Genomic DNA, 25,218 nt, shown 5'->3' on the forward strand with positions numbered 1-25,218 from the left:
ACTGTAGTCTACTGAGAGACTGTAGTCTACTGAGAGACTGTAGGCTACTGAGAGACTGTAGGCTACTGAGAGACTGTAGGTTACTGAGAGACTGTAGGTTACTGAGAGACTGTAGGTTACTGAGAGACTGTAGGCTACTGAGAGACTGTAGGCTACTGAGAGACTGTAGGCTACTGAGAGACTGTAGGCTACTGAGAGACTGTAGGTTACTGAGAGACTGTAGTCTACTGAGAGACTGTAGGCTACTGAGAGACTGTAGGTTACTGAGAGACTGTAGGTTACTGAGAGAGGTAGGCTACTGAGAGACTGTAGACTACTGAGAGACTGTAGGTTACTGAGAGACTGTAGGCTACTGAGAGAGGTAGGTTACTGAGAGAGGCTACTGAGTAGGCTACTGAGAGAGGTAGGCTACTGAGAGACTGTAGGCTACTGAGAGACTGTAGGCTACTGAGAGACTGTAGGCTACTGAGAGACTGTAGGCTACTGAGAGAGGTAGGCTACTGAGAGACTGTAGGCTACTGAGAGACTGTAGGTTACTGAGAGACTGTAGGCTACTGAGAGACTGTAGACTACAGAGAGAGGTAGGTTACTGAGAGAGGTAGGCTACTGAGAGAGGTAGGCTACTGAGAGAGGTAGGCTACTGAGAGACTGTAGTCTACTGAGAGAGGTAGGCTACTGAGAGACTGTAGGTTACTGAGAGAGGTAGGCTACTGAGAGACTGTAGGTTACTGAGAGAGGTAGACTACTGAGAGACTGTAGGCTACTGAGAGACTGTAGTCTACTGAGAGAGGTAGGCTACTGAGAGACTGTAGTCTACTGAGAGACTGTAGGCTACTGAGAGAGGTAGGCTACTGAGAGACTGTAGACTACAGAGAGACTGTAGGTTACTGAGAGAGGTAGGCTACTGAGAGAGGTAGGCTACTGAGAGACTGTAGGCTACTGAGAGACTGTAGGCTACTGAGAGACTGTAGGCTACTGAGAGACTGTAGACTACAGAGGTAGGCTACTGAGAGAGGTAGGCTACTGAGAGACTGTAGACTACTGAGAGACTGTAGGCTACTGAGAGACTGTAGGCTACTGAGAGACTGTAGGCTACTGAGAGAGGTAGGCTACTGAGAGACTGTAGACTACTGAGAGACGGTAGGTTACTGAGAGAGGTAGGTTACTGAGAGAGGTAGGCTACTGAGAGACTGTAGACTACTGAGAGACGGTAGGCTACTGAGAGACTGTAGTCTACTGAGAGACGGTAGGCTACTGAGAGAGGTAGGCTACTGAGAGACTGTAGGCTACTGAGAGAGGTAGGCTACTGAGAGAGGTAGGCTACTGAGAGAGGTAGGCTACTGAGAGAGGTAGGCTACTGAGAGAGGTAGGTTACTGAGAGAGGTAGACTACTGAGAGACGGTAGGCTACTGAGAGAGGTAGGCTACTGAGAGACTGTAGACTACTGAGAGACTGTAGGTTACTGAGAGAGGTAGGCTACTGAGAGACTGTAGTCTACTGAGAGAGGTAGGCTACTGAGAGACTGTAGGCTACTGAGAGAGGTAGGCTACTGAGAGACTGTAGGCTACTGAGAGAGGTAGGCTACTGAGAGAGGTAGGCTACTGAGAGACTGTAGGCTACTGAGAGAGGTAGGTTACTGAGAGACTGTAGGCTACTGAGAGACTGTAGGCTACTGAGAGACTGTAGGCTACTGAGAGAGGTAGACAACTGAGAGACGGTAGGCTACTGAGAGACGGTAGGCTACTGAGAGACTGTAGGCTATTGAGAGAGGTAGGCTAGTGAGAGACTGTAGGCTACTGAGAGACAGTAGTCTACTGAGAGAGGTAGGCTACTGAGAGAGGTAGGCTACTGAGAGACTGTAGGCTACTGAGAGAGGTAGGCTACTGAGAGACTGTAGGCTACTGAGAGAGGTAGGCTACTGAGAGACTGTAGGCTACTGAGAGAGGTAGGCTACTGAGAGACGGTAGGCTACTGAGAGACTGTAGGCTACTGAGAGAGGTAGGCTACTGAGAGACTGTAGGCTACTGAGAGAGGTAGGCTACTGAGAGACGGTAGGCTACTGAGAGACTGTAGGCTACTGAGAGAGGTAGGCTACTGAGAGACTGTAGGCTACTGAAAGACGGTAGACTACTGAGAGAGGTAGGCTACTGAGAGACTGTAGGCTACTGAGAGAGGTAGGCTACTGAGAGAGGTAGGGAGAGACGGTAGGCTACTGAGAGACTGTAGACTACTGAGAGACGGTAGGCTACTGAGAGAGGTAGGCTACTGAGAGAGGTAGGTTACTGAGAGAGGTAGGCTACTGAGAGAGGTAGGCTACTGAGAGAGGTAGGCTACTGAGAGACTGTAGGCTACTGAGAGAGGTAGGTTACTGAGAGACTGTAGGCTACTGAGAGAGGTAGGTTACTGAGAGACTGTAGGCTACTGAGAGACTGTAGGCTACTGAGAGAGGTAGGCTACTGAGAGAGGTAGGCTACTGAGAGACTGTAGACTACTGAGAGACTGTAGTCTACTAAGAGACTGTAGACTACTGAGAGACTGTAGTCTACTAAGAGACTGTAGACTACTGAGAGACGGTAGACTACTGAGAGAGGTAGGCTACTGAGAGAGGTAGGCTACTGAGAGAGGTAGGCTACTGAGAGAGGTAGGTTACTGAGAGAGGTAGGCTACTGAGAGACTGTAGGCTACTGAGAGACTGTAGGCTACTGAGAGAGGTAGGTTACTGAGAGACTGTAGGCTACTGAGAGACTGTAGTCTACTAAGAGACTGTAGTCTACTAAGAGACGGTAGACTACTGAGAGAGGTAGGCTACTGAGAGAGGTAGGCTACTGAGAGAGGTAGGTTACTGAGAGAGGTAGGCTACTGAGAGAGGTAGACTACTGAGAGACGGTAGGCTACTGAGAGAGGGTAGGCTACTGAGAGACGGTAGGCTACTGAGAGACGGTAGGCTACTGAGAGAGGGTAGGCTACTGAGAGAGGTAGACTACTGAGAGACGGTAGGTTACTGAGAGAGGTAGGCTACTGAGAGAGGTAGGCTACTGAGAGAGGTAGGTTACTGAGAGAGGTAGGTTACTGAGAGACTGTAGGCTACTGAGAGAGGTAGGTTACTGAGAGAGGTAGGCTACTGAGAGAGGTAGGTTACTGAGAGACTGTAGGCTACTGAGAGACTGTAGGCTACTGAGAGACTGTAGGCTACTGAGAGAGGTAGGTTACTGAGAGACTGTAGGCTACTGAGAGACTGTAGGCTACTGAGAGACTGTAGGCTACTGAGAGACGGTAGGCTACTGAGAGACTGTAAACTACTTAGAGACTGTAGACTACTTAGAGACGGTAGACAACTGAGAGACTGTAGGCTACTGAGACACTGTAAGCTACTGAGAGACTGTAGGCTACTGAGAGACTGTAAGCTACTGAGAGACTGTAGGCTACTGAGAGACTGTAGGCTACTGAGAGACTGTAGGCTACTGAGAGACTGTAAGCTACTGAGAGACTGTAGGCTACTGAGAGACTGTAGGCTACTGAGAGATGTAGGCTACTGAGAGACTGTAGGCTACTGAGAGAGGTAAGCTACTGAGAGAGGTAGGCTACTGAGAGACTGTAAACTACTTAGAGACTGTAGACTACTTAGAGACGGTAGACAACTGAGAGACTGTAGGCTACTGAGACTGTAGGCTACTGAGAGACTGTAGGCTACTGAGAGACGGTAGGCTACTGAGAGAGGTAGGCTACTGAGAGAGGTAGGTTACTGAGAGACTGTAGACTACTGAGAGAGGTAGGCTACTGAGAGACTGTAGGCTACTGAGAGAGGTAGCCTACTGAGAGACTGTAAACTACTTAGAGACGGTAGCCCTTGAGAGACTGTAGACTACTTAGAGACTGTAGACTACTTAGAGACTGTAGACTACTTAGAGACTGTAGACTACTGAGAAACTGGAGACGACTGAGAGACTGTAAACTACTTAGAGACGGTAGGCTACTGAGAGAGGTAGGCTACTGAGAGAGGTAGGCTACTGAGAGAGGTAGGCTACTGAGAGACTGTAGGCTACTGAGAGACTGTAGGCTACTGAGAGACTGTAGGCTACTGAGAGAGGTAGGCTACTGAGAGACTGTAGGCTACTGAGAGACTGTAGGCTACTGAGAGAGGTAGGCTACTGAGAGACTGTAGGCTACTGAGAGACTGTAGGCTACTGAGAGAGGTAGGCTACTGAGAGACTGTAGGCTACTGAGAGAGGTAGGCTACTGAGAGACGGTAGGCTACTGAGAGACTGTAGGCTACTGAGAGAGGTAGGCTACTGAGAGAGGTAGGCTACTGAGAGACTGTAAACTACTTAGAGACTGTAGACTACTTAGAGACGGTAGACAACTGAGAGACTGTAGGCTACTGAGACTGTAGGCTACTGAGAGACTGTAGGCTACTGAGAGACGGTAGGCTACTGAGAGAGGTAGGCTACTGAGAGACGGTAGGTTACTGAGAGACTGTAGGTTACTGAGAGACTGTAGGCTACTGAGAGACGGTAGGCTACTGAGAGAGGTAGGCTACTGACAGACGGTAGGTTACTGAGAGACTGTAGGCTACTGCGAGACTGTAGGCTACTGAGAGAGGTAGGCTACTGAGAGACTGTAGGCTACTGAGAGAGGTAGCCTACTGAGAGACTGTAAACTACTTAGAGACTGTAGGCTACTGAGAAACCGGAGACGACTGAGAGACTGTAAACTACTTAGAGACGGTAGGCTACTGAGAGAGGTAGGCTACTGAGAGACTGTAGGCTACTGAGAGACTGTAGGCTACTGAGAGACTGTAGGCTACTGAGAGAGGTAGGCTACTGAGAGACTGTAGGCTACTGAGAGACTGTAGGCTACTGAGAGACTGTAGGCTACTGAGAGAGGTAGGCTACTGAGAGACTGTAGGCTACTGAGAGAGGTAGGCTACTGAGAGACTGTAGGCTACTGAACTACTGAGAGAGGTAGGCTACTGAGAGAGGTAGGCTACTGAGAGACGGTAGGCTACTGAGAGACGGTAGGCTACTGAGAGACGGTAGGCTACTGAGAGAGGTAGGCTACTGAGAGACTGTAGTCTACTGAGAGACTGTAGGCTACTGAGAGACTGTAGGCTACTTAGAGACTGTAGACTACTTAGAGACTGTAGACTACTTAGAGACTGTAGACTACTTAGAGACGGTAGACTACTGAGAGACTATAGGCTACTGAGAGACTGTAGACTACTTAGAGACTGTAGACTACTGAGAGACTGTAGGCTACTGAGAGACTGTAGGCTACTGAGAGACTGTAGGCTACTGAGAGACGGTAGGTTACTGAGAGACTGTAGGCTACTGAGAGACTGTATGCTACTGAGAGAGGTAGGCTACTGAGAGACTGTAGGCTACTGAGAGAGGTAGCCTACTGAGAGACTGTAAACTACTTAGAGACGGTAGCCCTTGAGAGACTATAGGCTACTGAGAAACCGGAGACGACTGAGAGACTGTAAACTACTTAGAGACGGTACGCTACTGAGAGAGGTAGGCTACTGAGAGACTGTAGGCTACTGAGAGACTGTAGGCTACTGAGAGACTGTAGGCTACTGAGAGACTGTAGGCTACTGAGAGACTGTAGGCTACTGAGAGAGGTAGGCTACTGAGAGACTGTAGGCTACTGAGAGACTGTAGGCTACTGAGAGACGGTAGGCTACTGAGAGACTGTAACTACTGAGAGAGGTAGGCTACTGAGAGACTGTAGGCTACTGAGAGACTGTAGGCTACTGAGAGAGGTAGGCTACTGAGAGACTGTAACTACTGAGAGAGGTAGGCTACTGAGAGAGGTAGGCTACTGAGAGACTGTAGACTACTGAGAGACGGTAGGCTACTGAGAGACGGTAGGCTACTGAGAGAGGTAGGCTACTGAGAGACTGTAGTCTACTGAGAGACTGTAGACTACTTAGAGACTGTAGACTACTTAGAGACGGTAGACTACTGAGAGACTGTAGGCTACTGAGAGACTGTAGACTACTTAGAGACTGTAGACTACTTAGAGACTGTAGACTACTGAGAGACTGTAGGCTACTGAGAGACTGTAGACTACTTAGAGACTGTAGACTACTTAGAGACTGTAGACTACTTAGAGACGGTGGGCTACTGAGAGACTGTAGACTACTGAGAGACTGTAGACTACTGAGAGAGGTAGGCTACTGAGAGACTGTAGGCTACTGAGAGACTGTAGACTACTGAGAGACTGTAGACTACTGAGAGAGGTAGGCTACTGAGAGAGGTAGACTACTGAGAGAGGTAGGCTACTGAGAGAGGTAGACTACTGAGAGACTGTAGGCTACTGAGAGAGGTAGGCTACTGAGAGACTGTAGACTACTGAGAGACTGTAGGCTACTGAGAGACTGTAGACTACTTAGAGACTGTAGACTACTTAGAGACTGTAGACTACTTAGAGACTGTAGACTACTGAGAGACTGTAGGCTACTGAGAGACTGTAGTCTACTGAGAGACTGTAGTCTACTGAGAGACTGTAGACTACTGAGAGACTGTAGGTTACTGAGAGACTGTAGACTACTGAGAGACTGTAGGCTACTGAGAGACTGTAGACTACTGAGAGACTGTAGACTACTGAGAGACTGTAGACTACTGAGAGACTGTAGGCTACTGAGAGACTGTAGGCTACTGAGAGACTGTAGACTACTGAGAGACTGTAGACTACTGAGAGACTGTAGGCTACTGAGAGAGGTAGGCTACTGAGAGAGGTAGGCTACTGAGAGACTGTAGACTACTGAGAGAGGTAGGCTACTGAGAGAGGTAGGCTACTGAGAGAGGTAGGCTACTGAGAGAGGTAGGCTACTGAGAGACTGTAACTACTGAGAGACGGTAGGCTACTGAGAGAGGTAGACTACTGAGAGAGGTAGGCTACTGAGAGACTGTAGGTTACTGAGAGACTGTAGGCTACTTCATATACAGAAAGAACATGATCCCCCATCTATTGACCTATCTAGGAGCAGAGAAAATTAATGTAAACCGTCATTGCCCCTGCTCTTTCTTCCTGATCAAAGTCAAAGATGACTCTCATCTGTCATTCAAAGATTTGCGGTATTTTCAGTGGGATTATATTCTCTTCATTGCAGAACCCAGATGAGGACCGCATATATCGAGATTAAGGCCGATTATAGATAGATTTTAATCCGATCCCTGCGGGAATTTATAGGGATATTTATTTAATTCAAACAAATGTTTTCTAATGAAGAAAACACATATTCATTAATTGAAGTAATGATCTATGTTGGCCATGTACTACAAATCTAACTTAGTCTTTATTGCTCATTTTATTTTGAAATGTTTACGAGTTTTCATGAATGCAATTTGCGATCAATGTCTCGACTGTTCAGCTCCCCTTGACGAAAGTCGCCCATATGGTAGTGGTAAACTCATGAAAACCGAGAAGGTCATTTATCTGCGGATGACTATTCTGTTGTCTATATGAATAGGATGAATACATACAGTTTGTGACAAAGTACGTATTTCTTTACAGAGTTAATGAATTGCTATGTTATGGCAAGGAAACATGTTATAATACTTACTGTACCGATGTTGCTCGTGTTGAAGGAGAATTATCCAAATGTCATATTATTCTGGAGCGTGGATGGGAGCTCACAGCTGTGTCACTGTCAGTTCGTAACGTCGTCTACCGACACTTCAAGGCTGTGGAATATTGGTACTGCTTGCGAGCTGCCACTGCTGTCCTCTGTCCGACGTTTACTATCATCCGGTCCTTAACGCAAGGATTTTAACCCTTCATCTACTGAAAAGATAACGTCTAATCAGAGCGTCGAGGACTGAAAAATAAAATAAAGTGTGTTTTGTTCGTTTATTAGGATCCCAAATGGCAGAAGCTCGTCTCACTGGGTCCGACATCACGAACAAGGCATTACAGACAACAGACTTTACAATTCAAACGGATCAAATTCACCAGTCAAACCACCAGTGCAAATAATGAAACAATTAAAGTGTTAAGGGTATTACTCTACGATACGTTAAAGCCCAGGGATTGTATTTTGGCTACCCATTAATCTAAAATACCATATCATTATAATATTTTACGATTATTATAAAGTGAACGAACTTCAATGTCCACTAGCTGGCGCCATGTACTTTCACAAATTGACAAGAACAATCCGTTTCAAGAAAATCGGATAATTCTAAATTTAATGTACACTTTTAATGGATAGATATATATATATATATATATATATATATATATATATATATATATATATATATATATATATATATATATATATATATATATAAACAGGTTAAGAACAGACACAAGTTAAAAGTACAGCTCATATATGTTACCCAAAAATGACCAAACTAACTTTCGGATCCACCATTAACCATTCCGGTCAAAGTGAAATAAGAATGTCCTTGATACAGGTAATTAGCAAGGACCCCCAAACAACAGCCAGGCTTGGTCAGACCAAACTTTATGACTGATCACGTAAACCTAAAAATGCACTTGGTGTTTATTTTATGAGTGAGTGAGTGAGTGAGTGAGTGAGTGAGTGAGTGAGTGAGAGAGAGAGTGTGTGAAAGATATCCACTGTGGTCTCCTGGCACTGCCTCAGGTCATATGTCATATTCACAGTAGCCGATGGAGAAACGACACTATGGGAGAGAAAAATAGGAAAAATGCTGTTTAAATACTGACTTTGAACAAATACTACTGGATTATTATTCTCTGTGTTCTATATCTTTTCTTTGATGAATGATTTGATCAGTCAGTATCAGTGACTACATAAATTGAAGACTGAACAAAAGGAGAGAACGATCCATGGTTGAAGTCTGGCCTTTGGTTTCTTGAAGTAATCCAGCTCTCTTCCTATCTTGATGATCCATCCGTTGTCAAACCTTAGGGATCATGATTATAACCAACATTAAAGCAAATATTATATCATGTGCATGTGCCAAATGGCCCATTAAAGATCTAATTCGACCTAAGTCACTGATGCAAGGCTATATTGCCAAGCCATGGTGTGTGTCTGCCATGGTGTGTCTGCCATGCACGTGTGTCCTGGGTGTGGAAATTGATTGATTGAAATGTGTGGTATACCTGATCTCCCAGTAGTGAAAAGTGGAGTACTGGAGGTCCAACACACACCATGGCAAACACACACCCTGGCAGACACACACCATGGCAGACACACACCCTGGCAGACACACACCATGGCAGACACACACCATGGCAGACACACACCCTGGCAGACACACACCCTGGCAGACACACACCCTGGCAGACACACACCATGGCAGCCACACACCATGGCTGACACACACCCTGGCAGACACACACCCTGGCAGACACACATCCTGGCAGGCTGACACACACCATGGCTGACACACACCCTGGCAGACACACACCCTGGCAGACACACATCCTGGCACACACACACTATGGCTGACACACACACACATGGCAGACACACACCATGGCTGACACACACCCTGGCAGACACACACCATGGCAGACACACACCCTGGCAGACACACACCATGGCAGCCACACACCATGGCTGACACACACACCCTGGCAGACACACACCATGGCAGACACACACCCTGGCAGACACACACCATGGCAGACACACACCATGGCAGACACACACCATGGCAGACACACACCATGGCAGACACACACCCTGGCAGACACAAACCATGGCAGACACACACCCTGGCAGACACACACCATGGCAGACACACACCCTGGCAGACACACACCCTGGCAGACACACATCCTGGCACACACACACTATGGCTGACACACACCATGGCAGACACACACCCTGGCAGACACACACCATGGCTGACACACACCCTGGCAGACACACACCATGGCAGACACACACCCTGGCAGACACACACCATGGCAGACACACCACCACACACACAGACACACACACCCTGGCAGACACACACCATGGCAGACACACACCATGGCAGACACACACCATGGCAGACACACACCCTGGCAGACACACACCATGGCAGCCACACACCCTGGCAGACACACACCCTGGCAGACACACACCCTGGCAGACACACACCATGGCAGACACACACCATGGCTGACACACACACCATGGCAGACTCACACCCTGGCACACACACACCCTGGCACACACACACTATGGCTGACACACACCATGGCTGACACACACCCTGGCAGACACACACCCTGGCAGACACACATCCTGGCACACCACACTATGGCAGACACACATCCTGACACACACACACTATGGCTGACACACACCATGGCAGACACACACCCACACACCCTGGCAGACACACACCATGGCTGACACACACCCTGGCAGACACACACCATGGCAGACACACACCATGGCAGACACACACCATGGCAGACACACACACACACCCTGGCAGACACAAGACACACACCCTGGCAACACACCGCAGACACACACATCCTGGCACACACACACCATGGCAGACACACACCCCTGGCAGACACACACCATGGCAGACACACACCCTGGCAGACACACACACACCCTGGCAGACACACAACATGGCACACCCCTGGCAGACACACACCCTGGCAGACACACACCATGGCAGACACACACACCCTGGCAGACACACCCTGGCAGACACACACCCTGGCAGACACACACCCTGGCACACACACACTGGCAGACACACACCATGGCTGACACACCCTGGCACACACACCCTGGCAGACACACACCATGGCTGACACACACCATGGCAGACACACACCATGGCAGACACACACCATGGCAGACACACACCATGGCAGACACACACCATGGCAGACACACACCATGGCAGACACACACCATGGCAGACACACACCATGGCAGACACACACCATGGCAGACACACACCCTGGCAGACACACACCACTGGCAGACACACACCACAAACCCTGGCAGACACACACACCCTGGCAGACACACACACACCATGGCAGACACACACCCTGGCAGACACACACCATGGCAGACACACAACATGGCAGACACACACCCTGGCCACACACCCTGGCAGACACACACCCTGGCAGACACACACCCTGGCAGACACACACCCTGGCAGACACACACCATGGCAGACACACACCATGGCAGACACACACCATGGCTGACACACACACCCTGGCAGACACACACACCCTGGCAGACACACACACACACCCTGGCAGACACACACCATGGCATAACAGACACACACACCATAACAGACACACACCCTGGTTCTGTAGCCTCTGCCTGAGCTCTGACAGGGCACTGGTCTGTTGGGAGTAATTATCCCCCTGCAAAAAAACACACAAGAAAAAAAAACACACACACAAGTGGATCAGGGAAACAACACATGAGATCCTTGGCATTGGGAATAGGTTTATAACTGTGCATCAGCCTTAAAGAACACAAATGTAGCCACAAGCTATATACAGTGGCTTGTTAAAGTATTCACCCCCCTCTGCATTTTTCCTAATTTGTTGCCTTAAAACTTGGAATTAAAATAGATTTTTGTGGGGTTTGTATCATTAGATTTACACAACATGCAAACCACTTTGAAGATGCAAAATCATTTTTTTGTTGAACAAACAAGAAACAAGACAAAAGAAATGTAAATAGTCAATAGTTTGTAGAGCCACCTTTTGCAGCAATTACAGCTGCAAGTGTCTTGGAGTATGTCTCTATAAGGCACATATATAAGGCACATCTATATGACACATCTAGCCACTGGGATTTTTGCCCATTTGTCAAGGCAAAACTGCTCCAGATTCTTCAAATTGGATTGTTTTCGCTGATGTACAGCAATCTTTAAGTCATACCACAGATTTTCAATTGGATTGTGGTGTGGGCTTTGACTAGGCTATTCCAATACATTTAAATGTTTCCATTTAAACCACTCTGAGTGTAGTTTTAGCAGTATGTTTAGGGTCATTGTCCTGCTGGAAGGTGAACCTCTGTCCCAGTCTCAAATCTCTGGAAGACTGAAACAGGTTTCCCCTCAACAATTTTCCTGTAATTAGCGCCATCCATCATGCTTCAATTATGACCAGGTTCTCAGTCCCTGCCGATGAAAAAATGTATAGAAAAGTATTTTCTCACTCTTTAGCATCTATGCATAGTCACTTTACATAATGACCTCGACTAACCTGTACCCCCGCACATTGACTCGGTACCGGTACCCCCTGTATGTAGCCTCGTTGTTGTTATGTAATTATCTTGTGTTACTTTCATTTTATTTATTTTTTACTTTAGTTTATTTAGGTAACATTTTCTTAACACTATTTCTTGAACTGCATTGTTGGTTAAGGGCTTGTAAGTAAGCATACACGTTAAGGTGCATGCCCCCTACATCTGTTGTATTTGGTGCATGTGACAAATACAATTTGATTTGATATATATTGCTACAGTGTGGGCAGTATCAGAGGGTAAGAGAGAGGCTGGGATCTAGTATGAGGGAGAAGGGGATACAGGAAATTAGTTTAAAGAGTGGATTGAGTAGAACGTCATTAGACATAGTTTCAAATATTTTATCTTTTTTTTAAGAGCAACGGGCTGGCAGGTAGGATTTTGTGTCTCCCTGCCTCCGTCTCTGGCCCACACTCCAGTACAGTAGGTGCCGGTAATGCACCATACCGTTGGATGCCAACCACCAATAATCCCCACCGAAGAAGATGACCAATGACTTCCGACATCCGTTTAAATTCATAAATGCGAAAACGTGAAAATCCTCTGTTTATCCTGAACGCGTAATTTTCGCTGCATTTCGATTTTGTTTAGAATGTAGCTAGTTTGTTTGACAATTTTGTAACAACACTTTATATCTTGGTATGATTCAGTATTTGCCTAGCCCATCCGCATATGATGTTTTTTGCACTATAATCAAAAATTGTTTAGAAACTTTGTGCTATAACATTGCGTCCCGCACGCCTCTATCAACCATCAAGTAAATATGGCAATGCTATGTCGTGGGCTTCACATATTTTCCCCAATTCAGGTAACGATAAAGTCTAATTTATTAAAGGAAGATAATCTTTCTGGCAGGCAGTTTTACTAAGCAATCATTCAGATGATTGGTGTTTGAATCAATACGTTGTCTCGTGTTCCATAGGGGGGGAAATTAATTTACATTATTTTTTTGGAAGCATTGTAGGAAACTTATTTTTTAGATGTTTTTTAATTCATGATATTTTGTTAATGTATTTGTGATACATTTGTAGGGAATATATTATTTGGACAATTTTAAATAGTACAACATTGCCTTTTCTCATTCTATTCATGTGTTGCATATTTGATGATACAGTATTTCTGTCTATTATTCTAGGCTTTAACATAAACTATGCCTCTGCCTTGGTTAATTTCATTCTGCAGCCAGTTCACCAGAGCACGGATTCCACAAGAAGTAGGGTGGACGGTGCTGCGGACTTTCATCAAGGGCAGAGACCCTACATCTCAATGCAATGAATGCCATCAACTCAAAGCTGTTTATTACAGAATGTTACTTACACTTTGATCATAGGCTAATGGCAGTGATATAATGGAAATGTCATTTTAAATAAACCCCTGGGACTAAACCCCCTGAATCCATGGTCTTTCAGTTGCTGAATGAGCGGACGCAAGAGCATGAGAAGTATGGTGGTAATCCAGAGCAGCCCAGTAAAAAGCACCATGTGCTGACCTTACTGGGAGAAGAAGCTAGTGGAGGGACGCTACCTGCAGAAGGTGGGGCTCCTATCCGTTTAGATGAATAACTTCTCATCTGGGGGCCTGGTGGTGGGAAATCCTAACCTGTCAGATGTGGGTGCAGCCCACCTCTAGACTAAGTGTGTGTTTTGCATAGTGTTACCCTTTTCTCCTCCAAGACGTGTATTTAATTCATTTATCTGTGCTTGAGGTCATGCAGTGAAGTTGTAATGATGAGTCTGATTGCTAACTTGGTTTTTACTGTGGTGAAGTATTGAAGTAAAGCTATTTTAAAGTACTACTGAAGTAGTTTTTTGGGGGTACAATGCATTCGGAAATATTCAGACCCCTTGACTATTTCCACATTTTGTTACGTTACAGCTTTATTCTAAAATTGATTAAATTGTTTTTTTCCCCCTCAATCTACACAATACCCCATAATGACAAAGCAAAAACAGGTTTTTAGAACTTTTGGCAAATTTATAAATAAATAAAAATATCACATTTGCATAAGTAATCATTACTTTGTTGAAGAACCTTTGGCAGTGATTACAGCCTCAAGTCTTCTTGGGTATGACCCTATAAGCTTGGCACTCGAAACGGGCTGTCATGTGCCTTTTACTGAGGAATGGCTTCCATCTGGCCACTACCATAAAGGCCTGATTGGTGGAGCGCTGCAGAGACAGTTGTCCTTCTGGAAGGTTTTCCCTTCTCCACAGAGGAGAGCTCTCCCGGACCAAGGCCCTTCTCCCTTGATTGCTCAGTATGACCAGGCGGCCAGCTTTAGGAAGAGCCTTGGTGGTTCCAAACTTCTTCCATATAAGAACGATGGAGGCCACTGTTCTTGGGCACCTTCAATGCTGAATAATTGTTTTTGGTACCCTTCTCCAGATCTGTGCCTCTACACAAGTGTCCACCAGAGCTGTTGCCAGAAAATGTAATGTTAATTTCTCTACCATAAGCCACCTTCAATTGTCTTTTAGAGGATTTGGCAGTACATCCAACTGGCCTCACAACTGCAGACCACGTGTAATCATGCCAGCCCAGGACCTCCACAAAGCTCATCTGCTTGCTTGTCGTCCTCACCAGGGTCTTGACTGGCAAGCAGTTCAGAGTTGTAACCAACTTCGGTGGGCAAATTCTCACCTTCGATGGCCACTGGCATGCTGGAGAAGTGTACTCTTCATGGATGAATCCGGGTTTCAACTGTACCTGGCAGATGGCAGACCGTGTGTATGGCGTTTTGTTGGTGACTGGTTTGCTGATGTCAAAATTGTGAACAGAGTTATAGTACAGACAGGCAAACTATAGAACGAACACAATTGCATTTTATCGATGGCAATTTGAGTGCAGATACTGTGCCGAGATCCTGAGGCCCATTGTCGTGCCATTCATTCCCCACAATCACCCCATGTTGGTTCTGATCCACCCCCTGTAAAAAATAAATAAAAAAGGATCCTTCACCAACAGCTTATCTGTATTTCCAGTCTTGTGAAAAACATTAGGGCCGACTGAATTTATTTAAATCGACTGATTTCCTTTTGTGAAATCTAAGAAATTGTTGCATTTATATTTTTGTTAAGTGTATAACCACTTTCATCTCTCCTCCCTCTGTCCAGGATCCAGCCATTCACACTGCCCCATGGTCTCCCTACTGAGGAAGACACCCACCTGAACAGAAGAGAGCTGATCATACGACGGCTCAAACATGTAGAGGACAGTAAAGGCTGTGAATAAGTAGCTTGTTTGGCCTTTCAAAAATCCATGATTCAATTGACTCCGTGAAATCCCTGTACAATGTGTTGAATCTATACCTGGACAGAAACCTGTATCACACCCCTCTTATATTTCAAACAAAAACATGAATCAAAAGAGAGGGAAATGACACAAAGCGCCAGTGATGATCAGCTTATTTTTATTAAGATCAAGCAAATTTTTTATAGAAAACCTCAAACCTGTTCTACCATCACACACTGACAAGACTGGAAGGAGGATGGAGGTTGTGGAATGAAGCCGGCACTTGATTGTTGCTACTGAACCGCTGAATGGGTTCAACAAAGGCAAATGACATGGATCGATGTTAATGTTGCAAGCTTTACTGTTCGTAAGGATGGTTGTTTGTTAAAAATGCAAGTCCATAAATTAGAATCAAATCTGTTATGATACAGGGTAACTGCATCAAGGCTGAAGGTCAGGTTTTAGACTTCAAATTGGAATCAAATGAAACATTTCTGCACAGAACCATTTCAAGGGGAGCCAGTCAGAGCAGAAAGAGTTCAGTGGCTCAGACAGGAATCCTCATTTTACCTGCCAGTCGAATATAAATGACATAAAATATGATTTAAAGTCCAAACAAAATAAGTCAGTTTCATCCATAAAATAAATGGAAAACTAAAGCATGGAAGACTATAATAAATAAGGAAATTACAGAAGGGGGAAGAAGGAAATCTATAAAACTGGAGGAGATGGTTCTGCCAGTTAGTGGGTATTAGCCCTGAGAGACAGAGGTTGAAGGCTGACAGTCTTCTAGTCATCTTCAGAACCAGACTCTGAATCGTGTCCTCTCCCTCTGATGGTCTTCTTCTCCACCTTGGTGAACTTTGAACCAGATTTCTGTGTCAGGGTGGGGGGCTCCATTAGGTTACCACTGGAGGAGAAGACAAGGGTGGAGGGGTGTTATGATGTAGGATTTAAAGGGATACATTGAGATTTTGGCAATGAGGCTCTTTATCTACTTCCAGATTCAGGTGACCTTTTTTGTCTATATGCACCATTTATGTCTGTCCAGTATGAAGGAAGTTGAAGAGGTAGTTTTGTGAGCCATGTTACTAGCATTAGCGCAATGACTGGAAGTCTATGGGTATTTGCCAGCATGCTATCTAGAATCCATTTAATAAGACTAATCAGCATGTGGTTTTGCATGAACAGGTAAGGATTTCTATTCCTTCGCACATGAACCAATGGCCTCATGCTTGACAGGAAATACCTAGACGGATCATCTTTCTAGCTAGAGGTGTGATTATCTGTAGGAAATCACACCCGTCTATGTACCTGTAGTTGATGACGTCAGAGCAGCCCAATCTCCACTCCAGCACCTCTGTGGAGAACTCGTCCGTGTTCCCCAGGTCGGTGAATCCTACCACGTAATCCTTGGTCTTCCCGTCCTTAACCAGCGCCAACGTGGGAATCACCTTGATCCGCAGCCTCTCTGTCAGGAACGGCGCCTTGTCCACATTCAGCTTGATGAACTTGGTCTCCAGGTGCTTCTTGGCCAGGATGCCCAGGTGCTTGTCCAGGATCTTGCATCTTTATAAGGCAGGGGGAAGGAGACAGCAGGGTTAAAGATCCTGGTAGAAGCTGCAATTAAGGTTTACTGGGCAATAAATCCCCTTCTAATCCTTTCTTAGGGATTTTGGGAGGGTAAGCTCACTCCGGAGCAGGGCTCAATTCATTAGCAGCAGTAAAATGTTTTGCAGCCTGGAATGGCAAGAGAAAAACAGGAAGAGGGGAAACATTGCTGTGTTGCCAACCTGAAGGTGGAGTCTCTGTAGAAATGGCAGACCACACGATTGCTCTCCTTCACCTCTGGGAAGAAATCTTTCTCACTGGGGATTTCCTTATACTCCCCATGCCCTTTAGACAGCCACTCCTTATGGGACAGAGCACACAGACACTATGATGAGTTGTTACTGGTATGATATACACACAAAAGTATGTGGACACCTTCAAAATATATGGATTCAGCTATTTCAGCAACGCCTGTTGCCGATATGTGTATGAAATAGTCTACACAGCCATGCAATCTCCATAGACAAACATTGGCCTTGCTGAAGAGCTCAGTGACTAAATATGGATAGGACATCAAATTTCTGCCCTGCTCGAACTGCCCGGGATAATGGTCTGTGGCTGTTTTTCATGGTTCGGCCCCCTAGATTCTGTGCTTCCAACTTTGTGGCAACAGTTTGGGGAAGACCTTTTCCTGTTTCAGCAGAACCCTCCCGTGCACAAAGCGAGGTCCATACAGAAATGGTTTGTCAAGATCGGTGTATTAGAACTTGACTGGCCTGCAGAGCACTGACCTCAACCCCATCAAATAATTGGAACGCCGACTGCGAGCCAGACCTAACCACCCAAAAAAAATCAGTTCCCAACCTCACTAACGCTTGTGGGTGAATCCCTGCAGCAAAGTTCCAACATCTAGTAGAACGCCTTCACAGAAGAGTGGAGGCTGTTATAGCAGCAGGGGGGGGATTAGGATTTTTTTTTTTTGCCTTTATTTAACTAGCCAAGTCAGTTAAGAACAAATTCTTATTTTCAATGACTGCCTAGGAACAGTGGGTTAACTGCTTGTTCAGGGGCAGAACGACAGATTTGTACCTTGTCAGCTCAGGGATTTGAACTTGCATCCTTCCGGTTACTAGTCCAACGCGCTAACCACTCGCTACCCTGAGATGTTCAATGAGCAGGTGTCCAGTGTAGGTTGATGGACTGAAGCAAATGCTTGTTAGGCATCCACCATATTGCGATCCTCAGCCTTTCCCACCTACCTGCTTCTGTTTCTGGGATTTCTTGAGGGCCTCCATCCTCCTCTCCTTCAGCTTTTCCATCTCGTCGTCATCCATGCGCTCCAGCTTCCCCAGCTCTTTGTCCAACTGTTCCTCCACCATCCTGGCTGACTGCAGCACCTGCTGCTCCAGCGCTTTGGCCATGATCTCCATCGACTGACTCGCCATGATGAAAAGCTTTGAAATTTCTGGAACAATCACCCTATTCCTGAGGGATGGGGCGAGTGAGAGTCAGAGACAATTTTATAGATTGAATTTCAGAGAAATTCAATGGTTGGACCAAGGATTAAGCCAACTAGCTAATAACCCTGGCTGGTGACCATGGAAACTACACACTGATGCTTTAAATCGAACACAACCAAAGTTAGCTAGTAATTTTCGTTAGCTAATGTAACAACTACCTGGCATGGTGAACTCAACTCGATGGTTTACTAAACTACAGCTACTAGCTAACGTTACCTAGCTAACTAGCTTAAGTTATTCCCCTTTAGAAAGTTATAAAAATATTTAGTCTTACAAAATACAACTTAACAGTAACGTTGGTTAACTATTTTGAAAGTACTGCTTTTTGATTCCCCACCTATCGCTAACAAATTACCATTGTCTGTTAGCTAACGTTAATTAGCAAGAATGCTAACGTTAGCCAAAGACAAAGTCCCAATTGAACAATAGATGTCATATGTTTGTTAGCCTACTATGAATCGTATCAGCTTTCAGATAAAGTAGAAAGATATGTCAAAAATGAACAAAGGAACAAATCACCGGCGTCGTTTTAGCCTAGCTCGCTAGCTACATCAAGGTAGGGCTGTTAGCTAGGCTAACAGCTGCGTGGTCAGAGAACGCTGGGTAGCTAGCTAGCAAGCTGGCTAACGTTAGCGACCTGTCAAAAACGACCAAGTTGCCCAGACACTGAAGCTACAAGATTACAACAAAAAAAGCAACCACTTATGTTAATAGGGCCGACTGAATTTATCATTTCCACATGACTTTAACAATACTACAAAGCTGACAATCTGGCAAGCCTACTCACCAAAAGCTGAACCCTGGCTCAGTGTCGTATCTTTGCAGACTGCAGAGCGCGCAGTTTGGTACAGAGATAGATTTTAGGTCAGCATTATTTAGTAGGTTGCCCCCTGCTGGATGAGAATGAACCGTGTCCAGATGACACAAGTACTTTTTCTGAACCAGTCGAAAAGACGAAACAAACGAAAATTCAACTAGTGTACTGTAATTCCAGGTTCAATGTTGCCCTTGACTGAGTTAGCTGAAGTTGGCTAGCTAGCGACAAGAACGTTATCCAGCCTGCACACCAAACAGACGAGCGTACACAACCGTGACATGTTTTTTTTTTTTTCCCGGCAAGTCGACCGGAGCAGGTCTCGAACCCTCGGCCTTCAAGCCCGAAATCCAGCGCGCTATCGACTGTGGACCAAAAGCATACTCAAGCGGCAGAGTCGATATCCGCGCATATAAACCCAGTGTTGTTACAATATACAATTGAAGTCGGAAGTTTACATACACTTTAGCCAAATACATTTGAACTCAATGTCACAATTCCTGAAATGTACTCCTAGTAAAAATTCCGTCTTAGGTCAGTTAGGATCACCGCTTTTCTTTTAAGAACGTGAAATGTTAAAATGATAGTAGAGAATTAGTTCAGCTTTTATTTCTTTCATCACATGACATGTGGGTCAGAAGTTAACATACACTCAATTAGTATTTGGTAGCATTTCCTCCAGCATCTACACAAGGTCCTTTGTTGTTCTGGGATTGATTTGCACTTGGACTAGTAACCGGAAGGTTGAGAGTTCAAACCCCAGAGCTGACAAGGTACAAATCTGTCGTTCAGGCAGTTAACCCACTGTTCCCAGGCCGTCATTAAAAATAAGAATTTGTTCTTAACTGACTTGCCTGGTTAAATAAAGGTTTAAAAAATATAATAATAATACATCTCTAGGAGACAGAACGCATCTACTGTTTCGTTATGATGAATAAAGACATACACCAATGTCAGGTTCAATAGCCTTGTTAGTGCATCGTACAACTGGAGTCCGGGGAACAGTCCGGCTAGTCGATTACCTATCAACTAGACTCCGTAACGTCATCCTTTTCAATAGAAAGTGCAAACATAAAGGCATAACATTTAAGTTCTTAACAGTCAGGTCATAACAATAGAAAAGGCATTACATTTTCTTTTTACTTCAGTTGTCATCTTCCTTTTTTTGATTTAATTTTATTATTTAAGAAAAATATATATTTTAATTAACCGAGGGCAAGTTAACAGTCCCTTGCTTACAGAGTAAGCCTGTCCGGTGGCTTGCACAGCCGACCCACCCGTGAGTAAGTATTGGCTCTGACAGGGGTAGGATTAGGGGCACGAGCTGGAGAGCTTGGTGGGGTAGAAGCCTCACCTTCAGTTGGCCCATGTCTCAATTCTGCGCCCCTTGCCCTTAGGCCTGGACTGTGATCCAGCTCATCTAGGTGAGTGTATGGCATGTTCTGGTTTGTCTGCTCTGCTACGCGCAGATCCACCCAATTGCGACGATAAAGGGACCCACCAACATCCACCAGGTAAGAACGTGGTGCAACTCTCTGTAGGCATGTGCCCAGCCTCCAAAGTCCTGTGTGGTCTCCCGGCAGCGGTTTCATCCTTATCGTTTCACCCACCTCCAGCTCTGGTAGGTCTCGAGCAGTCCGGTCGTAGAAGCACTTAGCGAGCTGCTTTCTGTGACGCAGTTTGTCTGTGACGCCAACCATGACGCAGGGCTCAAGTAGCTTGTTAGCTACGGGGATGGTAGTCTTCAGACGTCTGGACAGAAGGCGTTGTGCTGGGCTGCTGTCCATGTTTTCGGTGGGTGTGTTCCTCCACTGTAAGATCGCTTTCCATGGGTCGTTGCTGTCGCGCAAGGCCCTGCTTAACAGGTTTTTTGCAATCTTGACAGCTGATTCTGCCTTGCCATTTGCTTTTGGGTGTCTTGGAGAGGAGGTCACGTGGTCAAACTCCCATTCTGAGGCGAAACGCTTGAACTGTGCAGTGAATTGTGGGCCATTGTCCGTGATTACCTTGTCAGGCTGACCTTGCCTTGCAAACTGCGCCTTGCAGCACTTTATGACCGTCTCTGCAGACAAGTCAGGGAGCAGTTCAATTTCCCAAAAGTCAGAGTAGTGATCAACAATTAGAAGATAGTCCTTTTGTCTGTGGCTGAATAAGTCCATGATGACGATTTGCCAGGCCCTAGTGGGCAGTTCGTGTGACATCATGGTTTCCTTTTGCTGTTCATGAGCGTACTCGTTGCATGTGGTACAGTTGCATGTGGTACAGTTGCTGACAAAGTCTTTAATTTCTGCTTGCATGTTTGGCCAGTATAATGTTTCACGAGCCTGGCGGTAGCATGCGTCACCTCCAACGTGACTGGAGTGTATGCGGGTAAGCATCTCTGGACGTAGTGATTTGGGAATAATGACCTTCTGACCTCTGAACAAGACGCCATTTTGCACGCTGATCTCATCTCGAAAGGTCCAGTATTCTATCACTGTGAAAGGTGTCTCCTCTTTCAGGTATGGCCAACCTGCGAGAGCCATGGACTTCAGTGACTGTAGGTGTTCATCCTTGTCAGTGTGTTGCCTTATCTGGGCTAGGCGGTGATCTGTGACGTTTAAGTAGTCTGCCTGATTGATCTGTTGAACATCTTGTTGTTCCTGCTGTAGCGAACAGATGGCCTGCCGCTGCCTGTACATTGTGTTGTTGCCCTGCTCAGTGTGTCGCAGATGTACATCTCTGGTCCTGGCTTGTAGACGACCTTCAGGCTGTAGTTTTGCAGAGTCAGGAGCATGCTTTGAAGCCTATTGGGCGCGTTGAGGAGAGGTTTACTGAATATGGCAATGAGGGGTTTGTGGTCAGTTTCAGCGGTGACCAGGTCTCGCCCATATAAGTAGTGATGGAATCGCTGGCAGGAGAAGACGATGCTGAGGCACTCTTTCTCAATTTGTGCATAGTTTTGTTCGGTGGGGGTGAGCGCTCTCGAGGCAAACGCAACGGGCTGGCCTTCCTGCATAAGGCAGCATCCAAGTCCCCTTTGGCTGGAGTCGCTCTGGATTCTGACAGGCTTCATGATGTCGTAGTAGCGCAACACTGGCATGGATGAAGCCAGAGATTTCATCTCCTGCACTGCGGCCTCGTGCTGGGTAGCCACTGCCATGGTATGTCTTTGTCCAGCAACCGGCGCAGAGGCTCACAGACTGCTGATAGGTGTGGCATGAACTTTGCAAGATAGTTTGCAAACCCGATGAGACGCCGTACTCCTTTTGCATCAGACGGGTTTGGCATGTCGAGGATCGCTCTGACCTTGTCTGGGTCCGGCTTCTGGCCTTTTGCCGAGAGAATGTGGCCATGGAAGTGGACGTCTTTCACCTTGAACTGCAGCTTCTTCAGGCCAAGGCGAAGCTTAACTGATCGGCAGCGCTCCATCAGGGCCAGGAGCTTCACATCGTGGTCGCGTTCTGCTTCTTCGTCTGTGTCACCACAGCCTACAATCAGGACATCATCAGCGATGGGTTCAATGCCCTTGAGCCCAGCCAGTAACTTGTGCTGCTTACGTTGGTATATCTCAGGCTCCACTGAGACACAAAACAGGAGCTTGAGCCAGCGTTTCCGACCCCAGGGGGTCCAGACGGTAGTCATGAGGCTGCTTTCTTCATCCAGCTTGCATTGAAGGAATGCATCTCGGGCATCCTCCAAGGTGAAAATCCTGGCCTTGGGAAGCTTATAGAGGACATCCTCTAGTGTCGGCATGATGTAGTGGGATCGTTTCAGTGCTTGGTTCAGATGCTTTGGGTCGATGCAGACCTTCAGTCCCAGGTGCATCCGTCCCAGGTGTTCGCATGTGGAGCCTGAGAGGAGAGGATGTTGACTGGTTTTTACAATCTCAAACTCCAGCTTGTGTTTGCGTCCCCGAATAACACATTCGGTCTCAAAGGTGCCCATAGAGCTCATTAGCTCTCCTGAGTACAGCTTTAGTCTAGTATCGCTGGGCAATAGATGTGTGTCAGGTGCCAGATTGATTTTGTCTTTGTAGCTCATTACGTTGCATGTAGCACCAGAATCCAGTTGACATTGTTGTTTCTTGTTGTGTAATCGTAGTGTCACAAACCATTTCTTCCCTCTTGAGTGTACAGCCCCAATGGATTCATGCACGTAAATGTCACTTTCACTGTTCAGCTCTGAACATTGAGTGACATCATCAACCCAGTGAATATTGCCCTCACTCACCCTTCTTTTGCTTTTGAGACACACTTTTGCAAAATGATTATTAGTTCCACAAGCTCTGCATGGTTTTCCATAGGCAGGGCAGTGCTCTTTGCCACGTGTGTGTGTGTGTATTCCCACAGTATTTACATGCTACGGGGCTTTCTGTGTTCACCGTTTGTGGTGAATTGCTCTGCCTCGATTGGTTTAGTCTGAATGTCTGCCGAGCAACAGCGTGAACAGTATCAACGTCGGAGCGTGGGGTTTCCATTTCCATTGCTCTCATTCTCATGTCAGTGACTTCAGCAGTGCGGTACATTTCCATGGCAGTTACTAATGTTAAGCCGCTCTCCCTCAGTAGACGCCGGCGTGTATCCACATTTGCAATTCCCAGTACTATTTTGTCACGAATCAATTCATCTTTCAATCCCCCGTATTCACAAGTGGCGGATTTCTCTCTCAAACGGGTTACAAAGTTGTGTACTGACTCACCCTCTTCCTGTTTGCAGCTTCCGAAAACAAACCGCTCGTAAATGACGTTTCTGGCGGGTTTGAAGTAATTCTCCAATGCATCCAATATAGCTTTTGCATCACCCTGTTGTCGTGCTGTGAGGGTGAGATTGTGCCGGTAGATATGCCTGCATTCGCTGCCCTTTAAACTCCTCAGAGTTGCAGCTTGTACCTCGTTGGGTTTCCCAGGTAGACCGGTCGCCAGCGCATAGTCCTCGAATTCATCCCAGAAGTTGTCCCAATTAGTATTCCAGTCCCCTGTGAGAATCATGGGATTTGGTGGAGGAATGTTCGCTGCCATAGCAATGGAATATAAGATTTCTTTGCCTTCAGTCATCGACGTAGGTAGTGATGCTAGCTAACAAGAGTTGATCAGTGTTGTGAGTAGGAAATGGCGTGTGTTCGCATATGGAACGTAACTGCGCATATACTGTACTTAGCTACAAAAATAACAAACGTGTGTTTTCCGAGCCACTTCTGATACCATGTTTCAGTATGATATGTTGGATAAATGAATAAAGACAGACACCAATGTCAGGTTCAATAGCCTTGTTAGTGCATCGTACAACTGGAGTCCGGGGAACAGTCCGACTAGTCGATTACCTATCAATTAGATTCCGTAACATCTCCTTCCTGAGCAGTATGACGGCTGCGCGGTACCATGGTATTTATACTTGCTTACTAATGTTTGTACAAATTCACTTGGTACCTTCAGGCGTTTGGAAATTGCTCCCAAGGATGAAACAGACTTGTAGAGATCTACAAAAAAAATCTGAGGCTGATTTCTTTTGATTTTCCCATGACGTCAAGCAAAGAAACACTGAGTTTGAAGGTAGGCCTTGAAATACATCCATGAGTACACCTCCAATTGACTCAAATGATTTCCAATTAGCCTATCAGAAGCTTCTAAAGCCATGACATAAACTTTTGTTATTGACCAAACTTTTGTTATTGACCAAATGCTTATTTTCCACCATAATTTGCAAATAAATTCATTAAAAATCCTACAATGTTTTTCTCATTTTATCTCTCAGTTCAAGTGTACCTATGATGAAAATACCAGGCCTCTCTCATCTTTTTAAGTGGGAGAACTTGCACAATTGGTGGCTGACTAAATACTTTTTTGCCCCACTGTATATATTCACATTTATTTCATCAAGGAGTCA

At 45.9% G+C, this 25,218-nt stretch overlaps 2 protein-coding genes across 3 annotated transcripts in view; both read right to left on the reverse strand.

Annotated features, from left to right (window-relative positions):
• LOC135519031 (CRACD-like protein) overlaps positions 1 to 25,218 on the reverse strand; it is a 555,588-nt gene that overhangs the window by 17,842 nt on the left and 512,528 nt on the right. Inside the window, exon 1 of one of the 2 annotated variants that reach the window (XM_064944065.1) lies at positions 7,568 to 7,652. The exons of the other annotated variant lie outside the window; for it this stretch is intronic. The gene's annotated coding sequence lies outside the window, so the exon portion shown is untranslated. Of the gene's footprint in view, positions 1 to 7,567; positions 7,653 to 25,218 lie in introns of those variants that run through there. 2 annotated transcript variants of the gene reach the window in all.
• LOC135519025 (thioredoxin domain-containing protein 9-like) lies at positions 15,631 to 19,432 on the reverse strand. The gene is made up of 5 exons (XM_064944058.1): positions 19,328 to 19,432; positions 18,280 to 18,505; positions 17,263 to 17,381; positions 16,784 to 17,038; positions 15,631 to 16,379 (listed from the first exon to the last, which is right to left on the reverse strand). Exons 2-5 carry the CDS (start codon positions 18,463 to 18,465, stop codon positions 16,259 to 16,261), a joined length of 681 nt encoding a protein of 226 aa, XP_064800130.1. The 5' UTR covers positions 18,466 to 18,505; positions 19,328 to 19,432; the 3' UTR covers positions 15,631 to 16,258.

The sequence above is a fragment of the Oncorhynchus masou genome, chromosome 29, assembly GCF_036934945.1.
Source record: "Oncorhynchus masou masou isolate Uvic2021 chromosome 29, UVic_Omas_1.1, whole genome shotgun sequence".
NCBI classification, from domain to species: domain Eukaryota; kingdom Metazoa; phylum Chordata; class Actinopteri; order Salmoniformes; family Salmonidae; genus Oncorhynchus; species Oncorhynchus masou.